Raw genomic sequence first — 22620 nt, 5'->3', positions numbered from 1 at the left:
TAGGTAATCCAAAATGAATCAGTTCAGCGATATCGCGAATGCACCGCGATGCGGTGTACAAGGATTTAACCAAGGCGTTTGATAAGGTTCCCCAGGGTAAGCTCATTCAGAAAGTAAGGAGGCATGGGATACAGGGAAACTTGACTGTCTGGATACAGGATTGGTCAGCCCAGAGAAGACAGGGGGTGGTGGGAGATGGAGGGTATTCAGCCTAGGACTAGTGGCGTTCCTCAGGGATCTGTCCTGGGAACTCTACTCTTTGTGATTTTTATAAATAGCTTAGTTGAGGAAATGGAAGGGTGGGTTAGTAAGTTTGCCAATGACACAAAGGCTGGTGGAGTGGTGGATAGTGCGGAGGGCTGTTGTCAGTTGCAACGTGACATTGAGAGGAATCAGAGCTGGGCTGAGAAGGGGCAGATGGAGTTTAACCTGGAACAGTGTGAAGTGATACACTTTGGAAGGTGGGATTTGAATGCAGAATACAGGGTTAAAAACAGGATTCATGGCAGTGTGGAGGAACAGAGGGATCTTGGGGTCCATGTCCATAGATCCCTCAAAGTTACCACCCAAGTTGATAGGTGTATGGTGTGTTGGCTTTCATTAGTAAGGGGATTGAGTTTAAGAGCTGAAAGGTTATGCTGCAGCTCTATGGAGCCCTGCTTAGACCACACTTGGAATATTCTGGGTCAGTGGGTGCTGGAAGAGCACAGCAGTTCAGGCACCATCCAACGAGCAGCGAAATCCACGTTTCGGGCAAAAGCCCTTCATCAGGAATAAAGGCAGTGAGCCTGAAGGGTGGGGAGATAAGCGAGAGGGGGGTGGGGGTGGAGTTCTGGTCACCACATTATAGGAAGGATGTGGAAGCTTTAGAGAGGGTACAGAGGGGATTTACCTCAGGATGCTGCCTGGACTGGAGGGTGTGTCTTAGGAAGAGAGGTTGAGGGAGCTCGGACGTTCCCCATTGGAGTGAAGGATGAGAGGGGCCTTGGTACAGCTGTACAAGATGGTGAGAGGCAGAGATAGAGTGAATAGCCAGAAACCTTTTCCCCAGGGCGGAAATGTCTATCACGAGGAGGGGAGAATTTTAAAGTGATTGGAGAAGGTTTAGGGGAGATGTCAGAGGTAGGTTCGTTACACAGAGAGTGGTGGGGGGGGGGGGGAATGGTGGGGGAGGAGAGTTAGAGACATTAGGGACATTTAATCAACTCTTGGAGACACGTGGATGACAGTGAAGAGGATGTGGGTTCGTCTGATCCTGGAGTAGGATAGAAGGCTAGCACAACACTGAGGGCCGAAGGGCTTGCACTGTGCTGTGTTGTTCTGTGTTCCATGCTCATTAACCTGTCCATGCCGACAATCGCCCCAAACTAAACGAGCTCTGTGCTATATTCTCCCCAAACCTATCCTAGCCACGCCCTGATCCGAATCACCGATAAATGGTGGAGCTGAAAAATGTGTTGCTGGAAAAGCGCAGCAGGTCAGGCAGCATCCAAGGAGCAGGAGAGTCGACGTTTCGGGAACAAGCTCTTCTTCAGGATCATGCCCGAAACGTCGATTCTCCTGCTCCTTGGATGCTGCCTGACCTGCTGTGCTTTTCCAGCAACACATTTTCAGCTCTGATCTCCAGCGTCTGCAGCCCTCACTCTCTCCTGTAAATGTTGTAGCTGCACCCACACCCACCACCCTCTCTGTGTAAAAGATCGGCCCTCGTGGCTTTTGCAAATCCCTCTCCTCTCATCTTTACAATGTACCCCCCACCGTCTTTAACCCCCCGGCCCACGGGAAAACCCAGCTACCAATAACTCTCTCTGTGCCCCTCGTGATTTTATCAACCTCTATTAGTCACCTCACTAGCCCCTAGACTCCAGTAAAGATCCCCAACCTCTCTTTAATACTCAAACATTTGTTAAGACACCCCTTAACCGTCTAAACTCCAAACAAAACAGTTTGGATTTGAGTAATCCAGGATCATCCTGATAAACCCACAATGTCCCTCCTCTGAGGTTAATCTGTCCTCCTGAAGGTGAGATACCCAGATCTGCTCACAGGACTCTCTCCCAGGGGCAAGAACAGAACAGGGATTGGGAGAATTAGCAATAACCTATGATGCCAGAATAAATGCCTTGCTGCTGACAGAGCCCTGTGTGGGACCAGCTACTGTTACACAAACAATAACTCCTGCTAACAGAGAGATGGATAGTCCACACCATCCCCTCAACAGCAGAAATCAGTTTGACCCAAGCACCCATAACTATCACCTCAGTCACCCGTGACTACAGGCTGTAGAAATGCCCCTTTTAAATACAATAGCACCACATTGGGCCATTGGCTAACTCAGCATTCAGGGAGACAGGTCAGGCTGCACAGCGCACACCACTTCAGTTAATAAAACTGATAGAACTGCTGATACTGTAACCACTGACCTGGTCAACATCCCTAACCACTGACAGTAACCAGTAACCCGATCAATAGCCCTAACCACCGACAGTAACCACAAACCGAGTCAACAGCCCTAACCACTGACGATAACCACTAACCTGGTTAACAGCCCTAACCACTGATGGTAACCACAAACTGGGTGAGAAAGTCAAAGTAGAGCAACCAGGTTCCCTTGTGTTGAAAGTGATACAATGCCACCCTCTGCTGGCCTCCCCGCGCCACTGCAAACCCTCAAGGATTCAGTCGCAGAGGGACACACACACGTACACACACACAGACACACACACACAGAGACACACACACAGACATGCACACACACAGACAGGCACTCACACACATACACATACACACAGAGACACACACACAGACACGCACACACACACACACACACAGACACACACACACACAGGCATCGCGCACAGGCACACACACGCAGACATGCACACACAGACACACACACAGGCACACACACACACAGACACACATACACAGACACGCGCACACAGACACACACAGGCACTCTCACATGTATACACATACACAGACAAACACACAGACACACACTGACAGACACACACAAACACGCGCACACACACACACGCACACACACACAGACACGCACACACATATACACACACAGACACACACACACTGGCACACACACACACACAGACACACACACGGACACACACAGGCACACACATACAGACGCACATACATACAGACACACACACACAGACACACAGGCGCACACACACAGACACAGACACACACAGGCACACACAGAGACACACACACACAGGCATCGCACACAGGCACACACACACACAGACATGCACACATAGACATGCACACACAGACACACACACAGGCACACACACATACACACACAGACACACATACGCAGACACGTGCACACAGGCACTCACACACGTATACACATACACACACAAACACACAGACACACACTGACAGACACACACAGACATGCGCACACACACACACACAGGCACACGCACACACAGGCACACACAAACACACAGGCACACACACACATATACACACACAGACACACACACGGACACACAGGCACACACACACACAGACACACACACACACACACACAGACAGACACAGGATGATATTGAGCTCTCTCAGTGTGAAACATGATCATGTGGAGAAATGTTCCGTTCCCTCTGCGATGTGAAAATGATTTCAGTTTGAGCAGTATTCCTCACATTGTACACACATTAAATAGAGCACACACAGACACACACACACCTGCAATTATATCCAGGTCCCTCTGACTGAATCGGTTCACGAGGAGACAGACTGGATCTTATTTCACTCTCTGCAGCTTACAGTGTTTTCTGATGTTCTCTGACAAAGAGGATCCAAAGCTGGGAGGGATGAGACCAACACTGGACGCGTTCATTTCCTTCTCCTCATATCTCAGGGACAAGATCAGAAGGGCTCGGACAAAACTGATCGGTGTCTCCAAAGACATTCTTTGAAGAACAAAGCAAATGGGCAACGTGAGAGATTTGCAGATTTTGAAGTTTCCTCCCAGAGAAACAAATCTGCTGCTTTTGCAGTGGCGCGGGGAGTCCAGCAGAGGGTGGCATTGTATCACTTTAAACACAAGGGATCCACAGACAGACAGAGATTAAAAAAGTGGAGAGTTCTCTCCAAAGCTGATTTATAATGCAAATTCCAGAACTTGTTTACAGTACGTGCCTGAGACAAGTCACATTCCAGCAACATCTGCCTTTTATTTTGCAAACTTGCAACGTCTGGACGGTTTGAACATACAAAAACTGGAATCTCGCCTCAATGATCCCGAGCCTTGGTCAACTTTATGTTGGTTTTTTGTGTGTGTGAGTGTGGGGCGAGGCCCTCAAATGTTTATCGAATCCTGCGCTGACCTGCTGGGAGCTGAAACTACAGCACCGTCCTGGCAACGGGGCAACTCCAGTCACCTGGAGAATTGGCTGGAGGCCGGTCTCTGTGAGGCTGGGGACCACTGAAGGGGGCCGAGAGAGATCACCCACTCAGCACTGCGGGCTGGCGATCGTGGTGAAAAGCTTCAGCCCCGTTGTTTTTCCTTTTAGCACTGGGCTTCTCCATCATTGAGGAGGGAGATGTTTGTGGGGCCTCTCCCTCCAGTGAGCTGTTGAGTTGTTCCCCCCCCACCTCATTCACCGACTGGGGGCTGGCAGGACTACAGAGCTTAGATCTGATCAGCTCGATGTGGGATCTCTCGGCTCAGCCCCTACCATCGACTTTTTACTTTTATCCCTTTCATAAAGAGTTAAATTCCAGAGGAGAAAGTGAGGTCTGCAGATGCTGGAGTATCAGAGCTGAAAATGTGTTGCTGGAAAAGCGCAGCAGGTCAGGCAGCATCCTAGGAGCAGACGAATCGATGTTTTGGGCATAAGCCTAATAATTCCTGATGAAGGGCTTATGCCCAAAACGTCGACTCTCCTGCTCCTTGGATGCTGCCTGACCTGCTGCGCTTTTCCAGCAACACATTTTTCAGTTAAATTCCAGAAACAGGGTTTAACAAGTGGATCAGGAATTTTAATACATTTTTAATAAGGAGCAGCGTATCAAATATGAAACACCATTTTAATTTGATAAAAGCATGTTCCGTGATACAAACCCGCCTTTTATAGATTAATCTCCAGAAAGTAATAATCAGATTACAATTATCCTTTAACGAAACACCAAAAGGAACAAAGTCGATCAAACAGCAACAGCACAAACTGGAAAGGCAACAGAATGAATTGTGTTGGAGACTTTAAGAATCAGTGGGGAATGTTTGTAGCTTATATTTTAACGTCTGTGTTCCTGCAGTGTTTGATGGGATCAGTGTGAGGGGAACTTTATTTTCGATTCAAATAATTGGAAGGAATTAGAATATAGAGCATAGAACAATCCAGCGCAGAACAGGCCCTTTGGCCCTCGCTGTTGTGCCGACCTGTGAACTATTCTCAGCTTCTCCCCCTACACCATCCCATCATCATCCATGTGCTTATCCAAGGATTGTTTAAATCTCCCTCATGGGGCTGCGTTAACTACATTAGCAGGTAGGGCATTCCACCCCCTTACCACTCTCTGAGTAAAGAACCTGCCTCTGACATCTGTCTTAAATCTATCACCCCTCAATTTGTAGTTATACCCCCCTCGTACACACTGACATCATCATCCTAGGGAAAAGTCTCTCACTGTCCACCCGATCTGATCCTCTGAGCATCTTGTATGTCTCCTCTTTCCTCTAGTTTTTAATCCCTGCCTTCTGGGATGTTTGACGCTAACAGAGCTGAAGGGATTTTACTTTGAGTTTACTTTGAGTTCCAAGGGACAGAGGAAGATTTAGCCTGTATTTAAACCCCTTGTTATCCCTGCCCTGGGATGGAGGGGAGGGAACCTCAGTTTTGTTTTATTTTACAGTTTTGTTTTGAGTTGAAAAGGGGGACATTTGAGTTCCAAATAGACCTTTTCCGTTTAACAAGTGTAGGATTTTTGTTGTAAGTGAACATTGGAGTGACCACATTTCCCCGTCTGTTCTCTTATTGACAGAGATTACTGATATACCAACAATGAAAGAACAAACTATCATTATCTTCATCTTCACCACCACAGTCGCTGCTTCAGGACTGATGTTAATTGTTGCGACTTACATCGTCACACAATGGATGAATTCTCGCAGAAGTTATCGTGCGCTGGTGTCTGAGGGAAATGTAGTCAGTAATCTTCATCCTGATGCCAATATGGATGAGAATGAGACCAGACGTGTGGCTGCAGTAACAGGTACAGGCACTCTCTCTCTCTCTCTCTCTCTCTCCCTCTCTCTCTCTCTCTCTCTCTCTCCCTCTCTCTCTTTCTCTCTCTCTCTCTCTCTGTTATTGTAGATTTTGACCCAATGTTCCTGCTGTTCCAACAGCTTTGAAGCTGATTTGTAAATCTAGCTTCTCAATGACAATTAACTGAATCCTTTCGGGAAATGTTGTGTCCACCTGAGTTCCTGATGTGTGCGGAATTGTCTCATTAACTATTGTCAGAGGTGTTTTGGAAATCTATGTTTTCGGGAGAGGTGATACTGGAATGTCTGTGATTGCTCACACAGTGTTCAAGTGGTTCAGTTTAGTCACATCCTGCGCACATATCCCATCGCACGATCCAACCCAGCTCCTCATCAGCATTGACCAGGGCTGGGCAAGTGGACCAAGCAGCCAGTGTTGGCAAATTGGACATAATCAGTTGTAGAAGATTGGATTGAGAATTCACCATCCGGAATTGGAGATGGTTTCCCTCTCTCTCTCTCTCTCTCTCTGTCTCTGTCTCTCTCTCTCTCTCTCTCTTTCTCTCTCTCTCTCTCTCTCTCTCTCAAAGTGTTACAGGGTCAAAATCATGGAACTCCCTCTCCAGGACACACCTGTGAGTGTACCAACAACATGTGGACAGCAGAAGTTCAACAATCGAGCTTCTCAACACCCTCCGAAGGGCAACCAGGGGGTTATCAATAAATATATATCAGCCCAGGAACACCCCTGAGCCAGGACTGAATCAAAATGGAAGAGCATTGTCATCGTCAAGTACATAGATCATAGAACATAGAAAAATACAGCGCAGTACAGGCCCTTCGGCCCTCGATGTTGCGCCGATCCAAGCCCACCTAACCTACACTAGCCCACTATCCTCCATATGCCTATCCAATGCCTGCTTACATGCCCATAAAGAGGGAGAGTCCACCACTGCTACTGGCAGGGCATTCCATGAACTCACGACTCGCTGAGTAAAGACAAATGGGAGGAAGTGACCTCGTCACTATAGACAGGGTATAGACAGAGGGGGATAGAGACCAGCTTTTCCCCAGGGTGAGGGATTCAATAACCAGAGGGCACACTGTCAAGGTGAGAGGTGGGAAGTTTAAGGGGGTTACACACGGTGAGTACTTCACACACAGAGGGTGGGGGGTGTCTGGGACACGTTGCCAGCAGAGGTGGGAGAGGCAGGCACGGGAGATTCATTTAAGATGCGTCTTGACAGATGTATGGGCAGGTGGGGGAGCAGAGGGATACAGACGCTTAGGGATTGGGCGACAGGTTTAGACAGTGGATTTGGATCAGCTCAGGCTTAGAGGGGCTGAAGGGCCTGGTCCTGGGATGTACATTCTCTGTGTCCTGTGTTAATGTGTGAATCACTGCAGGCTGCTTCCTCAGTAATGTGATGTTGTGTAGCGCAGCGTTCGGTGGCTGGGATTGCATCCACTGCAGAGACAGAGGAACCTGGGGCTGGAGAGGGATCTCAGCCTCTCCCTCAGCACCCAGTGGGGATCTGGGTCACTGCGGGAGGGTCAACACCGACTCTCTAATAACACAATGGACGCGGGAAACTGGGGGGGAGCTGTCTTCCGGGCCGGCGGTGATCAGGAATGTGGGGACATCAACGGAACATGTGGAAGTGAGTTACAACTGGCAGTGAACAGGTAAGGGGGTGTTCCTGCTCTGGGTGGGGGGTAATGTGGGGGGGGGGAGACTGGAGCGGGTGATGCTCCCCGGGGTCCACACTAGGAGTCTGTCTGGAGGCTATTTCCTATGCTCATTCCCAGGCAGTCAATTTCTGGGATGCTTCGGAGACATGGTACACCGTGCTGGTTATCTGTGACAGTGGTGTAGATGGTACACCGTGCTGGTTATCTGTGATAGTGGTGTAGATGGTACACCGTGCTGGTTATCTGTGACAGTGGTGTAGATGGTACACCGTGCTGGTTATCTGTGATAGAGGTGTAGATGGTACACCGTGCTGGTTGTCTGTGACAGTGGTGTAGATGGTACACCGTGCTGGTTATCTGTGATAGAGGTGTAGATGGTACACCGTGCTGGTTATCTGTGACAGTGGTGTAGATGGTACACCGTGCTTGTTATCTGTGATAGAGGTGTAGATGGTACACCGTGCTGGTTATCTGTGACAGTGGTGTAGATGGTACACCGTGCTGGTTATCTGTGACAGTGGTGTTGGTGGTACACTGTGCTGGTTATCTGTGATAGAGGCGTAGATGGTACACCGTGCTGGTTATCTGTGACAGTGGTGTAGATGGTACACTGTGCTGGTTATCTGTGATAGTGGTGTAGATGGTACACCGTGCTGGTTATCTGTGATAGTGGTGTAGATGGTACACCGTGCTGGTTATCTGTGACAGTGGTGTAGATGGTACACTGTGCTGGTTATCTGTGACAGTGGTGTAGATGGTACACCGTGCTGGTTATCTGTGAGAGTGGTGTAGATGGTACACCGTGCTGGTTATCTGTGACAGTGGTGTAGATGGTACACTGTGCTGGTTATCTGTGATAGAGGTGTAGATGGTACACCGTGCTGGTTATCTGTGACAGTGGTGTAGATGGTACACTGTGCTGGTTATCTGTGATAGAGGTGTAGATGGTACACCGTGCTGGTTATCTGTGAGAGTGGTGTAGATGGTACACCGTGCTGGTTATCTGTGATAGAGGTGTAGATGGTACACCGTGCTGGTTATCTGTGATAGTGGTGTAGATGGTACACCGTGCTGGTTATCTGTGACAGTGGTGTAGATGGTACACCGTGCTGGTTATCTGTGATAGTGGTGTAGATGGTACACCGTGCTGGTTATCTGTGACAGTGGTGTGGATGGTACACCGTGCTGGTTATCTGTGATAGAGGTGTAGATGGTACACCGTGCTGGTTATCTGTGATAGTGGTGTAGATGGTACACAGTGCTGGTTATCTGTGATAGTGGTGTAGATGGTACACCGTGCTGGTTATCTGTGATAGAGGTGTAGATGGTACACCGTGCTGGTTATCTGTGACAGTGGTTATCTGTGATAGTGGTGTAGATGGTACACCGTGCTGGTTATCTGTGACAGTGGTGTAGATGGTACACCGTGCTGGTTATCTGTGATAGTGGTGTAGATGGTACACTGTGCTGGTTATCTGTGATAGTGGTGTAGATGGTACACCGTGCTGGTTATCTGTGACAGTGGTTATCTGTGATAGTGGTGTAGATGGTACACCGTGCTGGTTATCTGTGACAGTGGTGTAGATGGTACACCGTGCTGGTTATCTGTGATAGTGGTGTAGATGGTACACCGTGCTGGTTATCTGTGACAGTGGTGTAGATGGTACACCGTGCTGGTTATCTGTGATAGAGGTGTAGATGGTACACCGTGCTGGTTATCTGTGACAGTGGTGTAGGTGGTACACCGTGCTGGTTATCTGTGATAGAGGTGTAGATGGTACACCGTGCTGGTTATCTGTGACAGTGGTGTAGATGGTACACCGTGCTGGTTATCTGTGATAGTGGTGTAGATGGTACACGGTGCTGGTTATCTGTGACAGTGGTGTAGATGGTACACCGTGCTGGTTATCTGTGATAGTGGTGTAGATGGTACACCGTGCTGGTTATGTGTGATAGAGGTGTAGATGGTACACGGTGCTGGTTATCTGTGATAGAGGTGTAGATGGTACACCGTGCTGGTTATCTGTGACAGTGGTGTCGATGGTACACCGTGCTGGTTATCTGTGGTAGTGGTGTAGATGGTACACCGTGCTGGTTATCTGTGATAGTGGTGTAGATGATACACCGTGCTGGTTATCTGTGACGGTGGTTTAGATGGTACACCGTGCTGGTTATCTGTGGTAGTGGTGTAGGTGGTACACCGTGCTGGTTATCTGTGACAGTGGTGTAGATGGTACACCGTGCTGGTTATCTGTGATAGTGGTGTAGATGGTACACCGTGCTGGTTATCTGTGACAGTGGTGTAGATGGTACACCGTGCTGGTTATCTGTGATAGAGGTGTAGATGGTACACCGTGCTGGTTATCTGTGACAGTGGTGTAGATGGTACACCGTGCTGGTTATCTGTGATAAAGGTGTAGATGGTACACCGTGCTGGTTGTCTGTGATAGTGGTGTAGATGGTACACCGTGCTGGTTATCTGTGATAGTGGTGTAGATGGTACACCGTGCTGGTTATCTGTGATAGAGGTGTAGAGGGTACACCGTGCTGGTTATCTGTGACAGTGGTGTAGGTGGTACACCGTGCTGGTTATCTGTGACAGTGGTGTAGATGGTACACCGTGCTGGTTATCTGTGACACTGGTGTAGATGGTACACCGTGCTGGTTATCTGTGACAGTGGTGTAGATGATACACCGTGCTGGTTATCTGTGACAGTGGTGTAGATGGTACACCGTGCTGGTTATCTGTGATAGAGGTGTAGATGGTACACCGTGCTGGTTATCTGTGACAGTGGTGTAGATGGTACACTGTGCTGGTTATCTGTGACAGTGGTGTAGATGGTACACCGTGCTGGTTATCTGTGATAGAGGTGTAGATGGTACACCGTGCTGGTTATCTGTGACAGTGGTGTAGATGGTACACCGTGCTGGTTATCTGTGATAGTGGTGTAGATGGTACACCGTGCTGGTTATCTGTGATAGAGGTGTAGATGGTGCACCGTGCTGGTTATCTGTTATAGCGGTGTAGATGGTACACAGTGCTGGTTATCTGTGATAGAGGTGTAGATGGTACACCGTGCTGGTTACCTGTTATAGCGGTGTAGATGGTACACCGTGCTGGTTACCTGTGATAGTGGTGTAGATGGTACACCGTGCTGGTTATCTGTGATAGAGGTGTAGATGGTACACCGTGCTGGTTATCTGTTATAGCGGTGTAGATGGTACACCGTGCTGGTTATCTGTGATAGAGGTGTAGATGGTACACCGTGCTGGTTACCTGTGATAGTGGTGTAGATGGTACACCGTGCTGGTTATCTGTGATAGAGGTGTAGACGGTACACCGTGCTGGTTATCTGTGATAGAGGTGTAGATGGTACACCGTGCTGGTTATCTGTGGTAGTGGTGTAGGTGGTACACCGTGCTGGTTATCTGTGACAGTGGTGTAGATGGTACACCGTGCTGGTTATCTGTGATAGTGGTGTAGATGGTACACCGTGCTGGTTATCTGTGATAAAGGTGTAGATGGTACACCGTGCTGGTTGTCTGTGATAGTGGTATAGATGGGACACCGTGCTGGTTATCTGTGACAGTGGTGTAGATGGTACACCGTGCTGGTTATCTGTGATAGAGGTGTAGATGGTACACCGTGCTGGTTATCTGTGACAGTGGTGTAGACGGTACACCGTGCTGGTTTTCTGTGACAGTGGTGTAGATGGTACACCGTGCTGGTTATCTGTGATAGAGGTGTAGATGGTACACCGTGCTGGTTATCTGTGACAGTGGTGTAGATGATACACCGTGCTGGTTATCTGTGACAGTGGTGTAGATGGTACACCGTGCTGGTTATCTGTGATAGAGGTGTAGATGGTACACCGTGCTGGTTATCTGTGACAGTGGTGTAGATGGTACACCGTGCTGGTTATCTGTGATAGAGGTGTAGATGGTACACTGTGCTGGTTATCTGTGACAGTGGTGTAGATGGTGCACCGTGCTGGTTATCTGTGATAGTGGTGTAGATGGTACACCGTGCTGGTTATCTGTGATAGAGGTGTAGATGGTGCACCGTGCTGGTTATCTGTTATAGCGGTGGAGATGGTACACCGTGCTGGTTATCTGTGATAGTGGTGTGCATGGTACACCGTGTTGGTTATCTGTGATAGTGGTGTAGATGGTACACCGTGCTGGTTATCTGTTATAGAGGTGTAGATGGTACACCGTGCTGGTTATCTGTGATAGTGGTGTGCATGGTACACCGTGCTGGTTATCTGTGATAGAGGTGTAGGTGGTGCACCGTGCTGGTTATCTGTGACAGTGGTGTAGATGGTACACCGTGCTGGTTATCTGTGATAGAGGTGTAGATGGTACACCGTGCTGGTTATCTGTGATAGAGGTGTAGATGGGACACCGTGCTGGTTATCTGTGATAGAGGTGTAGTTGGTACTCCGTGCTGGTTATCTGTGACAGTGGTGTAGATGGTACACCGTGCTGGTTATCTGTGACAGTGGTGTAGAGGGTACAACGTGCTGGTTTTCTGTGACAGTGGTGTAGATGGTACACCGTGCTGGTTATCTGTGATAGAGGTGTAGATGGTACACTGTGCTGGTTATCGGTGATAGTGGTGTAGATGGTACACCGTGCTGGTTATCTGTGACAGTGGTGTAGATGGTACACCGTGCTGGTTATCTGTGATAGAGGTGTAGTTGGTACTCCGTGCTGGTTATCTGTGATAGTGGTGTAGATCGTACACCGTGCTGGTTATCTGTGACAGTGGTGTAGATGGTACACCGTCCTGGTTATCTGTGATAGAGGTGTAGATGGTACACCGTGCTGGTTATCTGTGACAGTGGTGTAGATGGTGCACCGTGCTGGTTATCTGTGATAGTGGTGTAGATGGTACACCGTGCTGGTTATCTGTGATAGAGGTGTAGATCGTACACCGTGCTGGTTATCTGTGATAGAGGTGTAGATGGTACACCGTGCTGGTTATCTGTGACAGTGGTGTAGATGGTACACCGTGCTGGTTATCTGTGATAGAGGTGTAGATGGTACACCGTGCTGGTTATCTGTGACAGTGGTGTAGGTGGTACACCGTGCTGGTTATCTGTGACAGTGGTGTAGATGGTACACCGTGCTGGTTATCTGTTATTGCGGTGTAGATGGTACACCGTGCTGGTTATCTGTGATAGAGGTGTAGATGGTACACCGTGCTGGTTACCTGTGATAGTGGTGTAGATGGTACACCGTGCTGGTTATCTGTGATAGAGGTGTAGACGGTACACCGTGCTGGTTATCTGTGATAGAGGTGTAGATGGTACACCGTGCTGGTTATCTGTGATAGTGGTGTAGGTGGTACACTGTGCTGGTTATCTGTGACAGTGGTGTAGATGGTACACCGTGCTGGTTATCTGTGATAGTGGTGTAGATGGTACACTGTGCTGGTTATCTGTGATAATGGTGTAGATGGTTCACCGTGCTGGTTATCTGTGATAGAGGTGTAGATGGTACACCGTGCTGGTTATCTGTGATAGTGGTGTAGATGGTACACCGTGCTGGTTATCTGTGATAGAGGTGTAGATGGTACACCGTGCTGGTTATCTGTGACAGTGGTGTAGATGGTACACCGTGCTGGCTATCTGTGATAGAGGTGTAGATGGTACACCGTGCTGGTTATCTGTGACAGTGGTGTAGTTGGTACACTTTGCTGGATATCTGTGAGAGTGGTGTAGATGGTACACCGTGCTGGTTATCTGTGATAGTGTTGTAGATGGTACACCGTGCTGGTTATCTGTGATAGAGGTGTAGATGGTACACCGTGCTGGTTATCTGTGACAGTGGTGTAGATGGTACACCGTGCTGGTTATCTGTGATAGAGGTGTAGATGGTACACCGTGATGGTTATCTGTGACAGTGGTGTAGATGGTACACTTTGCTGGATATCTGTGACAGTGGTGTAGATGGTACACCGTGCTGGTTATCTGTGATAGAGGTGTAGATGGTACACCGTGCTGGTTATCTGTGACAGTGGTGTAGATGGTACACCGTGCTGGTTATCTGTGATAGAGGTGTAGATGGTACACCGTGCTGGTTATCTGTGACAGTGGTGTAGATGGTACACCGTGCTGGTTATCTGTGACAGTGGTGTAGATGGTACACTTTGCTGGATATCTGTGACAGTGGTGTAGATGGTACACCGTGCTGGTTATCTGTGATAGAGGTGTAGATGGTACACGGTGCTGGTTATCTGTGATATTGGTGTAGATGGTACACCGTGCTGGTTATCTGTGACAGTGGTGTAGATGGTACACCGTGCTGGTTATCTGTGATAGAGGTGTAGATGGTGCACTGTGCTGGTTATCTGTGATAGTGGTGTAGGTGGTACACCGTGCTGGTTATCTGTGACAGTGGTGTAGGTGGTACACCGTGCTGGTTATCTGTGACAGTGGTGTAGATGGTACACCGTGCTGGTTATCTGTGATAGAGGTGTAGATGGTACACCGTGCTGGTTATCTGTGATAGTGGTGTAGATGGTACACTGTGCTGGTTATCTGTGACAGTGGTGTAGATGGTACACCGTGCTGGTTATCTGTGATAGTGGTGTAGGTGGTACACCGTGCTGGTTTTCTGTGACAGTGGTGTAGATGGTACACCGTGCTGGTTATCTGTGATAGTGGTGTAGATGGTACACCGTGCTGGTTATCTGTGACAGTGGTGTAGATGGTACACCGTGCTGGTTATCTGTGATAGTGGTGTAGATGGTACACCGTGCTGGTTATATGTGATAGTGGTGTAGATGGTACACGGTGCTGGTTATCTGTGACATTGGTGTAGATGGTACACCGTGCTGGTTATCTGTGATAGTGGTGTAGATGGTACACCGTGCAAGTTATCTGTGATAGAGGTGTAGGTGGTACACCGTGCTGGTTATCTGTGATAGAGGTGTAGATGGTACACCGTGCTGGTTATCTGTGGTAGTGGTGTAGATGGTACACCAAGCTGGTTATGTGTGACTGTGGTGTAGATGGTACACCGTGCTGGTTATCTGTGATAGAGGTGTAGATGGTACACCGTGCTGGTTATCTGTGGTAGTGGTGTAGGTGGTACACCGTGCTGGTTATCTGTGATAGAGGTGTAGATGGTACACCGTGCTGGTTATCTGTGACAGTGGTGTAGATGGTACACCGTGCTGGTTATCTGTGATAGAGGTGTAGATGGTACACCGTGCTGGTTATCTGTGGTAGTGGTGTAGGTGGTCCACCGTGCTGGTTATCTGTGATAGAGGTGTAGATGGTACACCGTGCTGGTTATCTGTGACAGTGGTGTAGATGGTACACCGTGCTGGTTATCTGTGACAGTGGTGTAGATGGTACACCGTGCTGGTTATCTGTGATAGAGGTGTAGATGGTACACTGTGCTGGTTATCTGTGACAGTGGTGAAGATGGTACACCGTGCTGGTTATCTGTGATAGAGGAGTAGATGGTACAACGTGCTGGTTATCTGTGGTAGTGGTGTAGGTGGTACACCGTGCTGGTTATCTGTGACAGTGGTGTAGATGGTACACCGTGCTGGTTATCTGTGATAGTGGTGTAGATGGTACACCGTGCTGGTTATCTGTGACGTGGTGTAGATGGTACACCGTGCTGGTTATCTGTGATAGAGGTGTAGATGGTACACCGTGCTGGTTGTCTGTGATAGTGGTGTAGATGGTACACCGTGCTGGTTATCTGTGACAGTGGTGTAGATGGTATACCGTGCTGGTTATCTGTGATAGAGGTGTAGATGGTACACCGTGCTGGTTATCTGTGACAGTGGTGTAGATGGTACACCGTGCTGGTTATCTGTGATAGAGGTGTAGAGGGTACACTGTGCTGGTTATCTGTGACAGTGGTGTAGGTGGTACACCGTGTTGGTTATCTGTGACAGTGGTGTAGATGGTACACCGTGCTGGTTATCTGTGACAGTGGTGTAGATGATGCACCGTGCTGGTTATCTGTGACAGTGGTGTAGATGGTACACCGTGCTGGTTATCTGTGATAGAGGTGTAGATGGTACACCGTGCAGGTTATCTGTGACAGTGGTGTAGATGGTACACCGTGCTGGTTATCTGTGACAGTGGTGTAGATGGTACACTGTGCTGGTTATCTGTGACAGTGGTGTAGATGGTACACCGTGCTGGTTATCTGTGACAGTGGTGTAGATGGTACACCGTGCAGGTTATCTGTGACAGTGGTGTAGATGGTACTCCGTGCTGGTTATCTGTGACAGTGGTGTAGATGGTACACCGTGCTGGTTTTCTGTGACAGTGGTGTAGATGGTACACCGTGCTGGTTATCTGTGGTAGTGGTGTAGGTGGTACACCGTGCTGGTTATCTGTGACAGTGGTGTAGATGGTACACCGTGCTGGTTATCTGTGATAGTGGTGTAGATGGTACACCGTGCTGGTTATCTGTGACGTGGTGTAGATGGTACACCGTGCTGGTTATCTGTGATAGAGGTGTAGATGGTACACCGTGCTGGTTATCTGTGACAGTGGTGTAGATGGTACACTGTGCTGGTTATCTGTGACAGTGGTGTAGATGGTACACCGTGCTGGTTATCTGTGACAGTGGTGTAGATGGTACACCGTGCTGGTTATCTGTGACAGTGGTGTAGATGGTACACCGTGCTGGTTATCTGTGACAGTGGTGTAGATGGTACACCGTGCTGGTTATCTGTGGTAGTGGTGTAGATGGTACACTGTGCTGGTTATCTGTGATAGAGGTGTAGATGGTACACCGTGCTGGTTATCTGTGACAGTGGTGTAGATGGTACACTGTGCTGGTTATCTGTGACAGTGGTGTAGGTGGTACACCGTGCTGGTTATCTGTGATAAAGGTGTAGATGGTACACCGTGCTGGTTGTCTGTGATAGTGGTATAGATGGTACACCGTGCTGGTTATCTGTGATAGTGGTGTAGATGGTACACCGTGCTGGTTATCTGTGATAAAGGTGTAGATGGTACACCGTGCTGGTTGTCTGTGATAGTGGTGTAGATGGTACACCGTGCTGGTTATCTGTGACAGTGGTGTAGATGGTACACCGTGCTGGTTATCTGTGACAGTGGTGTAGATGGTACACCGTGCTGGTTATCTGTGATAGTGGTGTAGATGGTACACCGTGCTGGTTATCTGTGACAGTGGTGTAGATGGTACACCGTGCTGGTTATCTGTGATAGAGGTGTAGATGGTACACTGTGCTGGTTATCTGTGACAGTGGTGTAGATGGTGTACCTTGCTGGTTATCTGTGATAGAGGTGTAGATGGTACACCGTGCTGGTTATCTGTGATAGTGGTGTAGATGGTACACCGTGCTGGTTATCTGTGACAGTGGTGTAGATGGTACACCGTGCTGGTTATCTGTGATAGAGGTGTAGATGGTACTCCGTGCTGGTTATCTGTGATAGAGGTGAAGATGGTGCACCGTGCTGGTTATCTGTGGCAGTGGTGTAGATGGTACACCGTGCTGGTTATCTGTGATAGAGGTGTAGATGGTACAACGTGCTGGTTATCTGTGACAGTGGTGTAGGTGGTACACCGTGCTGGTTATCTGTGACAGTGGTGTAGATGGTACACCGTGCTGGTTATCTGTGACAGTGGTGTAGATGGTACACCGTGCTGCTTATCTGTGACAGTGGTGTAGGTGGTACACCGTGCTGGTTATCTGTGACAGTGGTGTAGATGGTACACCGTGCTGGTTATCTGTGTTAGAGGTGTAGATGGTACACTGTGCTGGTTATCTGTGACAGTGGTGTAGATGGTACACCGTGCTGGTTATCTGTGACAGTGGTGTAGATGGTGCACCGTGCTGGTTATCTGTGATAGAGGTGTAGATGTTACACCATGCTGGTTATCTGTGATAGAGGTGTAGGTGGTGCACCGTGCTGGTTAACTGTGACAGTGGTGTAGATGGTACACCGTGCTGGTTATCTGTGATAGAGGTGTAGATGGTACACCGTGATGGTTATCTGTGATAGTGGTGTAGATGGTACACCGTGCTGGTTATCTGTGACGTGGTGTAGATGGTACACCGTGCTGGTTATCTGTGATAGAGGTGTAGATGGTACACCGTGCTGGTTATCTGTGACAGTGGTGTAGATGGTACACTGTGCTGGTTATCTGTGACAGTGGTGTAGATGGTACACCGTGCTGGTTATCTGTGATAAAGGTGTAGATGGTACACCGTGCTGGTTATCTGTGACCGTGGTGTAGATGGTACACCGTGCTGGTTATCTGTGATAGTGGTGTAGATGGTACACCGTGCTGGTTATCTGTGACAGTGGTGTAGATGGTACACCGTGCTGGTTATCTGTGATAGAGGTGTAGATGGTACACCGTGCTGGTTATCTGTGACAGTGGTGTAGATGGTACACCTTGCTGGTTATCTGTGATAGAGGTGTAGATGGTACACCGTGCTGGTTATCTGTGATAGTGGTGTAGATGGTACACCGTGCTGGTTATCTGTGACAGTGGTGTAGATGGTACACCGTGCTGGTTATCTGTGATAGAGGTGTAGATGGTACTCCGTGCTGGTTATCTGTGATAGAGGTGAAGATGGTACACCGTGCTGGTTATCTGTGGCAGTGGTGTAGATGGTACACCGTGCTGGTTATCTGTGATAGAGGTGTAGATGGTACAACGTGCTGGTTATCTGTGACAGTGGTGTAGATGGTACACCGTGCTGGTTATCTGTGACAGTGGTGTAGATGGTACACCGTGCTGGTTATCTGTGACAGTGGTGTAGATGGTACACCGTGCTGCTTATCTGTGACAGTGGTGTAGGTGGTACACCGTGCTGGTTATCTGTGACAGTGGTGTAGATGGTACACCGTGCTGGTTATCTGTGATAGAGGTGTAGATGGTACACCGTGCTGGTTATCTGTGACAGTGGTGTAGATGGTACACCGTGCTGGTTATCTGTGACAGTGGTGTAGATGGTGCACCGTGCTGGTTATCTGTGATAGAGGTGTAGATGTTACACCGTGCTGGTTATCTGTGATAGAGGTGTAGGTGGTGCACCGTGCTGGTTATCTGTGACAGTGGTGTAGATGGTACACCGTGCTGGTTATCTGTGACAGTGGTGTAGATGGTACACCGTGCTGGTTATCTGTGATAGAGGTGTAGATGGTACACCGTGCTGGTTATCTGTGATAGTGGTGTAGATGGTACACCGTGCTGGTTATCTGTGATAGCGGTGTAGATGGTACACCGTGCTGGTTATCTGTGATAGAGGTGTAGATGGTACACCGTGCTGGTTATCTGTGATAGTGGTGTAGATGGTACACCGTGCTGGTTATCTGTGATAGAGGTGTAGATGGTACACCGTGCTGGTTATCTGTGATAGTGGTGTAGATGGTACACCGTGCTGGTTATCTGTGACAGTGGTGTAGATGGTACACCGTGCTGGTTATCTGTGACAGTGGTGTAGATGGTACACCGTGCTGGTTATCTGTGATAGTGGTGTAGATGGTACACCGTGCTGGTATTCTGTGATAAAGGTGTAGATGGTACACCGTGCTGGTTATCTGTGATAGAGGTGTAGATGGTACACCGTGCTGGTTATCTGTGATAGTGGTGTAGATGGTACACCGTGCTGGTTATCTGTGACAGTGGTGTAGATGGTACACCGTGCTGGTTATCTGTGATAGAGGTGTAGATGGTACACCGTGCTGGTTATCTGTGACAGTGGTGTAGATGGTACACCGTGCTGGTTATCTGTGATAGAGGTGTAGATGGTACACCGTGCTGGTTATCTGTGACAGTGGTGTAGATGGTACACCGTGCTGGTTATCTGTGACAGTGGTGTAGATGGTACACCGTGCTGGTTATCTGTGACAGTGGTGTAGATGGTACACCGTGCTGGTTATCTGTGACAGTGGTGTAGATGGTACACTGTGCTGGTTATCTGTGACAGTGGTGTAGGTGGTACACCGTGCTGGTTATCTGTGACAGTGGTGTAGATGGTACACCGTGCTGGTTATCTGTGATAGAGGTGTAGATGGTACACCGTGCTGGTTATCTGTGATAGAGGTGTAGATGGTACACCGTGCTGGTTATCTGTGACAGTGGTGTAGATGGTACACCGTGCTGGTTATCTGTGATAGAGGTGTAGATGGTACACCGTGCTGGTTATCTGTGATAGTGGTGTAGATGGTACACCGTGCTGGTTATCTGTGATAGAGGTGTAGATGGTACACCGTGCTGGTTATCTGTGATAGAGGTGTAGATGGTACACCGTGCTGGTTATCTGTGATAGTGGTGTAGATGGTACACCGTGCTGGTTATCTGTGACAGTGGTATAGATGGTACACCGTGCTGGTTATCTGTGACAGTGGTGTAGATGGTACACCGTGCTGGTTATCTGTGACAGTGGTGTAGATGGTACACCGTGCTGGTTATCTGTGATAGTGGTGTAGATGGTACACAGTGCTGGTTATCTGTGACAGTGGTGTAGATGGTACACCGTGCTGGTTATCTGTGATAGTGGTGTAGATGGTACACCGTGCTGGTTATCTGTGACAGTGGTGTAGATGGTACACCGTGCTGGTTATCTGTGATAGTGGTGTAGGTGGTACACCGTGCTGGTTATCTGTGACAGTGGTGTAGATGGTACACCGTGCTGGTTATCTGTGGTAGTGGTGTAGATGGTACACCGTGCTGGTTATCTGTGATAGAGGTGTAGATGGTACACCGTGCTGGTTATCTGTGACAGTGGTGTAGATGGTACACCGTGCTGGTTATCTGTGACAGTGGTGTAGATGGTACACCGTGCTGGTTATCTGTGACAGTGGTGTAGATGGTACACCGTGCTGGTTATCTGTGATAAAGGTGTAGATGGTACACCGTGCTGGTTGTCTGTGATAGTGGTATAGATGGTACACCGTGCTGGTTATCTGTGACAGTGGTGTAGATGGTACACCGTGCTGGTTATCTGTGATAAAGGTGTAGATGGTACACCGTGCTGGTTGTCTGTGATAGTGGTGTAGATGGTACACCGTGCTGGTTATCTGTGATAGTGGTGTAGATGGTACACCGTGCTGGTTATCTGTGACAGTGGTGTAGATTGTACACCGTGCTGGTTATCTGTGATAAAGGTGTAGATGATGCACCGTGCTGGTTATCTGTGATAGTGGTGTGGATGGTACACCGTGCTGGTTATCTGTGATAGAGGTGTAGATGGTACACCGTGCTGGTTATCTGTGATAAAGGTGTAGATGGTACACCGTGCTGGTTGTCTGTGATAGTGGTGTAGATGGTAAACCGTGCTGGTTATCTGTGACAGTGGGGTAGATGGTACACCGTGCTGGTTATCTGTGATAGAGGTGTAGATGGTACACCGTGCTGGTTATCTGTGACAGAGGTGTAGATGGTACACCGTGCAGGTTATCTGTGACAGTGGTGTAGGTGGTACACCGTGCTGGTTATCTGTGACAGTGGTGTAGATGGTACACCGTGCTGGTTATCTGTGATAGAGGTGTAGATGGTGCACCGTGGTGGTTATCTGTGATAGAGGTGTAGATGGTACACCGTGCTGGTTATCTGTGACAGTGGTGTAGATGGTACACCGTGCTGGTTATCTGTGATAGTGGTGTAGATGGTACACCGTGCTGGTTATCTGTGACAGTGGTGTAGATGGTACACCGTGCTGGTTATCTGTGATAGAGGTGTAGGTGGTACACCGTGCTGGTTATCTGTGACAGTGGTGTAGATGGTACACCGTGCTGGTTATCTGTGACAGTGGTGTGGATGGTACACCGTGCTGGTTATCTGTGATAGAGGTGTAGATGGTACTCCGTGCTGGTTATCTGTGATAGAGGTGTAGATGGTACACCGTGCTGGTCATCTGTGATAGAAGTGTAGATGGTACACCGTGCTGGTTATCTGTGACAGTGGTGTAGATGGTACACCGTGCTGGTTATCTGTGATAGAGGTGTAGATGGGACACCGTGCTGGTTATCTGTGACAGTGGTGTAGATGGTACACCGTGCTGGTTATCTGTGATAGAGGTGTAGATGGTACACCGTGCGGGTTATCTGTGACAGTGGTGTAGATGGTACACTGTGCTGGTTATCTGTGACAGTGGTGTAGATGGTACACCGTGCTGGTTATCTGTGATAGTGGTGTAGATGGTACACCGTGCTGGTTATCTGTGATAGTGGTGTCGATGGTACACCGTGCTGGTTATCTGTGATAGAGCTGTAGATGGTACACCGTGCTGGTTATCTGTGATAGAGGTGTAGATGGTACACCGTGCTGGTTATCTGTGACAGTGGTGTAGATGGTACACCGTGCTGGTTATCTGTGATAGAGGTGTAGATGGGACACCGTGCTGGTTATCTGTGACAGTGGTGTAGATGGTACACCGTGCTGGTTATCTGTGATAGTGGTGTAGATGGTACACCGTGCTGGTTATCTGTGACAGTGGGGTAGATGGTACACCGTGCTGGTTATCTGTGACAGAGGTGTAGATGGTACACCGTGCTGGTTATCTGTGACAGTGGTGTAGATGGTACACCGTGCTGGTTATCTGTGACAGTGGTGTAGATGGTACACCGTGCTGGTTATCTGTGATAGAGGTGTAGATGGTGCACCGTGGTGGTTATCTGTGATAGAGGTGTAGATGGTACACCGTGCTGGTTATCTGTGACAGT

At 48.7% G+C, this 22620-nt stretch overlaps 1 protein-coding gene across 1 annotated transcript in view; it reads left to right on the top strand.

The window, feature by feature from the left end:
• Positions 1 to 4091: 4091 nt before the first annotated feature.
• Positions 4092 to 22620, top strand: part of LOC132834493 (NACHT, LRR and PYD domains-containing protein 3-like) — a 93489-nt gene continuing 74960 nt past the window's right edge. Inside the window, exons 1-2 of the mRNA XM_060853412.1 lie at positions 4092 to 4316; positions 6022 to 6252. Of these exons, the coding sequence (XP_060709395.1) occupies positions 6042 to 6252 (211 nt within the window). The 5' untranslated portion in view covers positions 4092 to 4316; positions 6022 to 6041. The remainder of the gene's footprint in view (positions 4317 to 6021; positions 6253 to 22620) is intronic.

This window comes from Hemiscyllium ocellatum, chromosome 40, assembly GCF_020745735.1.
Source record: "Hemiscyllium ocellatum isolate sHemOce1 chromosome 40, sHemOce1.pat.X.cur, whole genome shotgun sequence".
Classification (NCBI taxonomy): domain Eukaryota; kingdom Metazoa; phylum Chordata; class Chondrichthyes; order Orectolobiformes; family Hemiscylliidae; genus Hemiscyllium; species Hemiscyllium ocellatum.
This window is presented reverse-complemented; position numbering and strand designations above follow the sequence as displayed.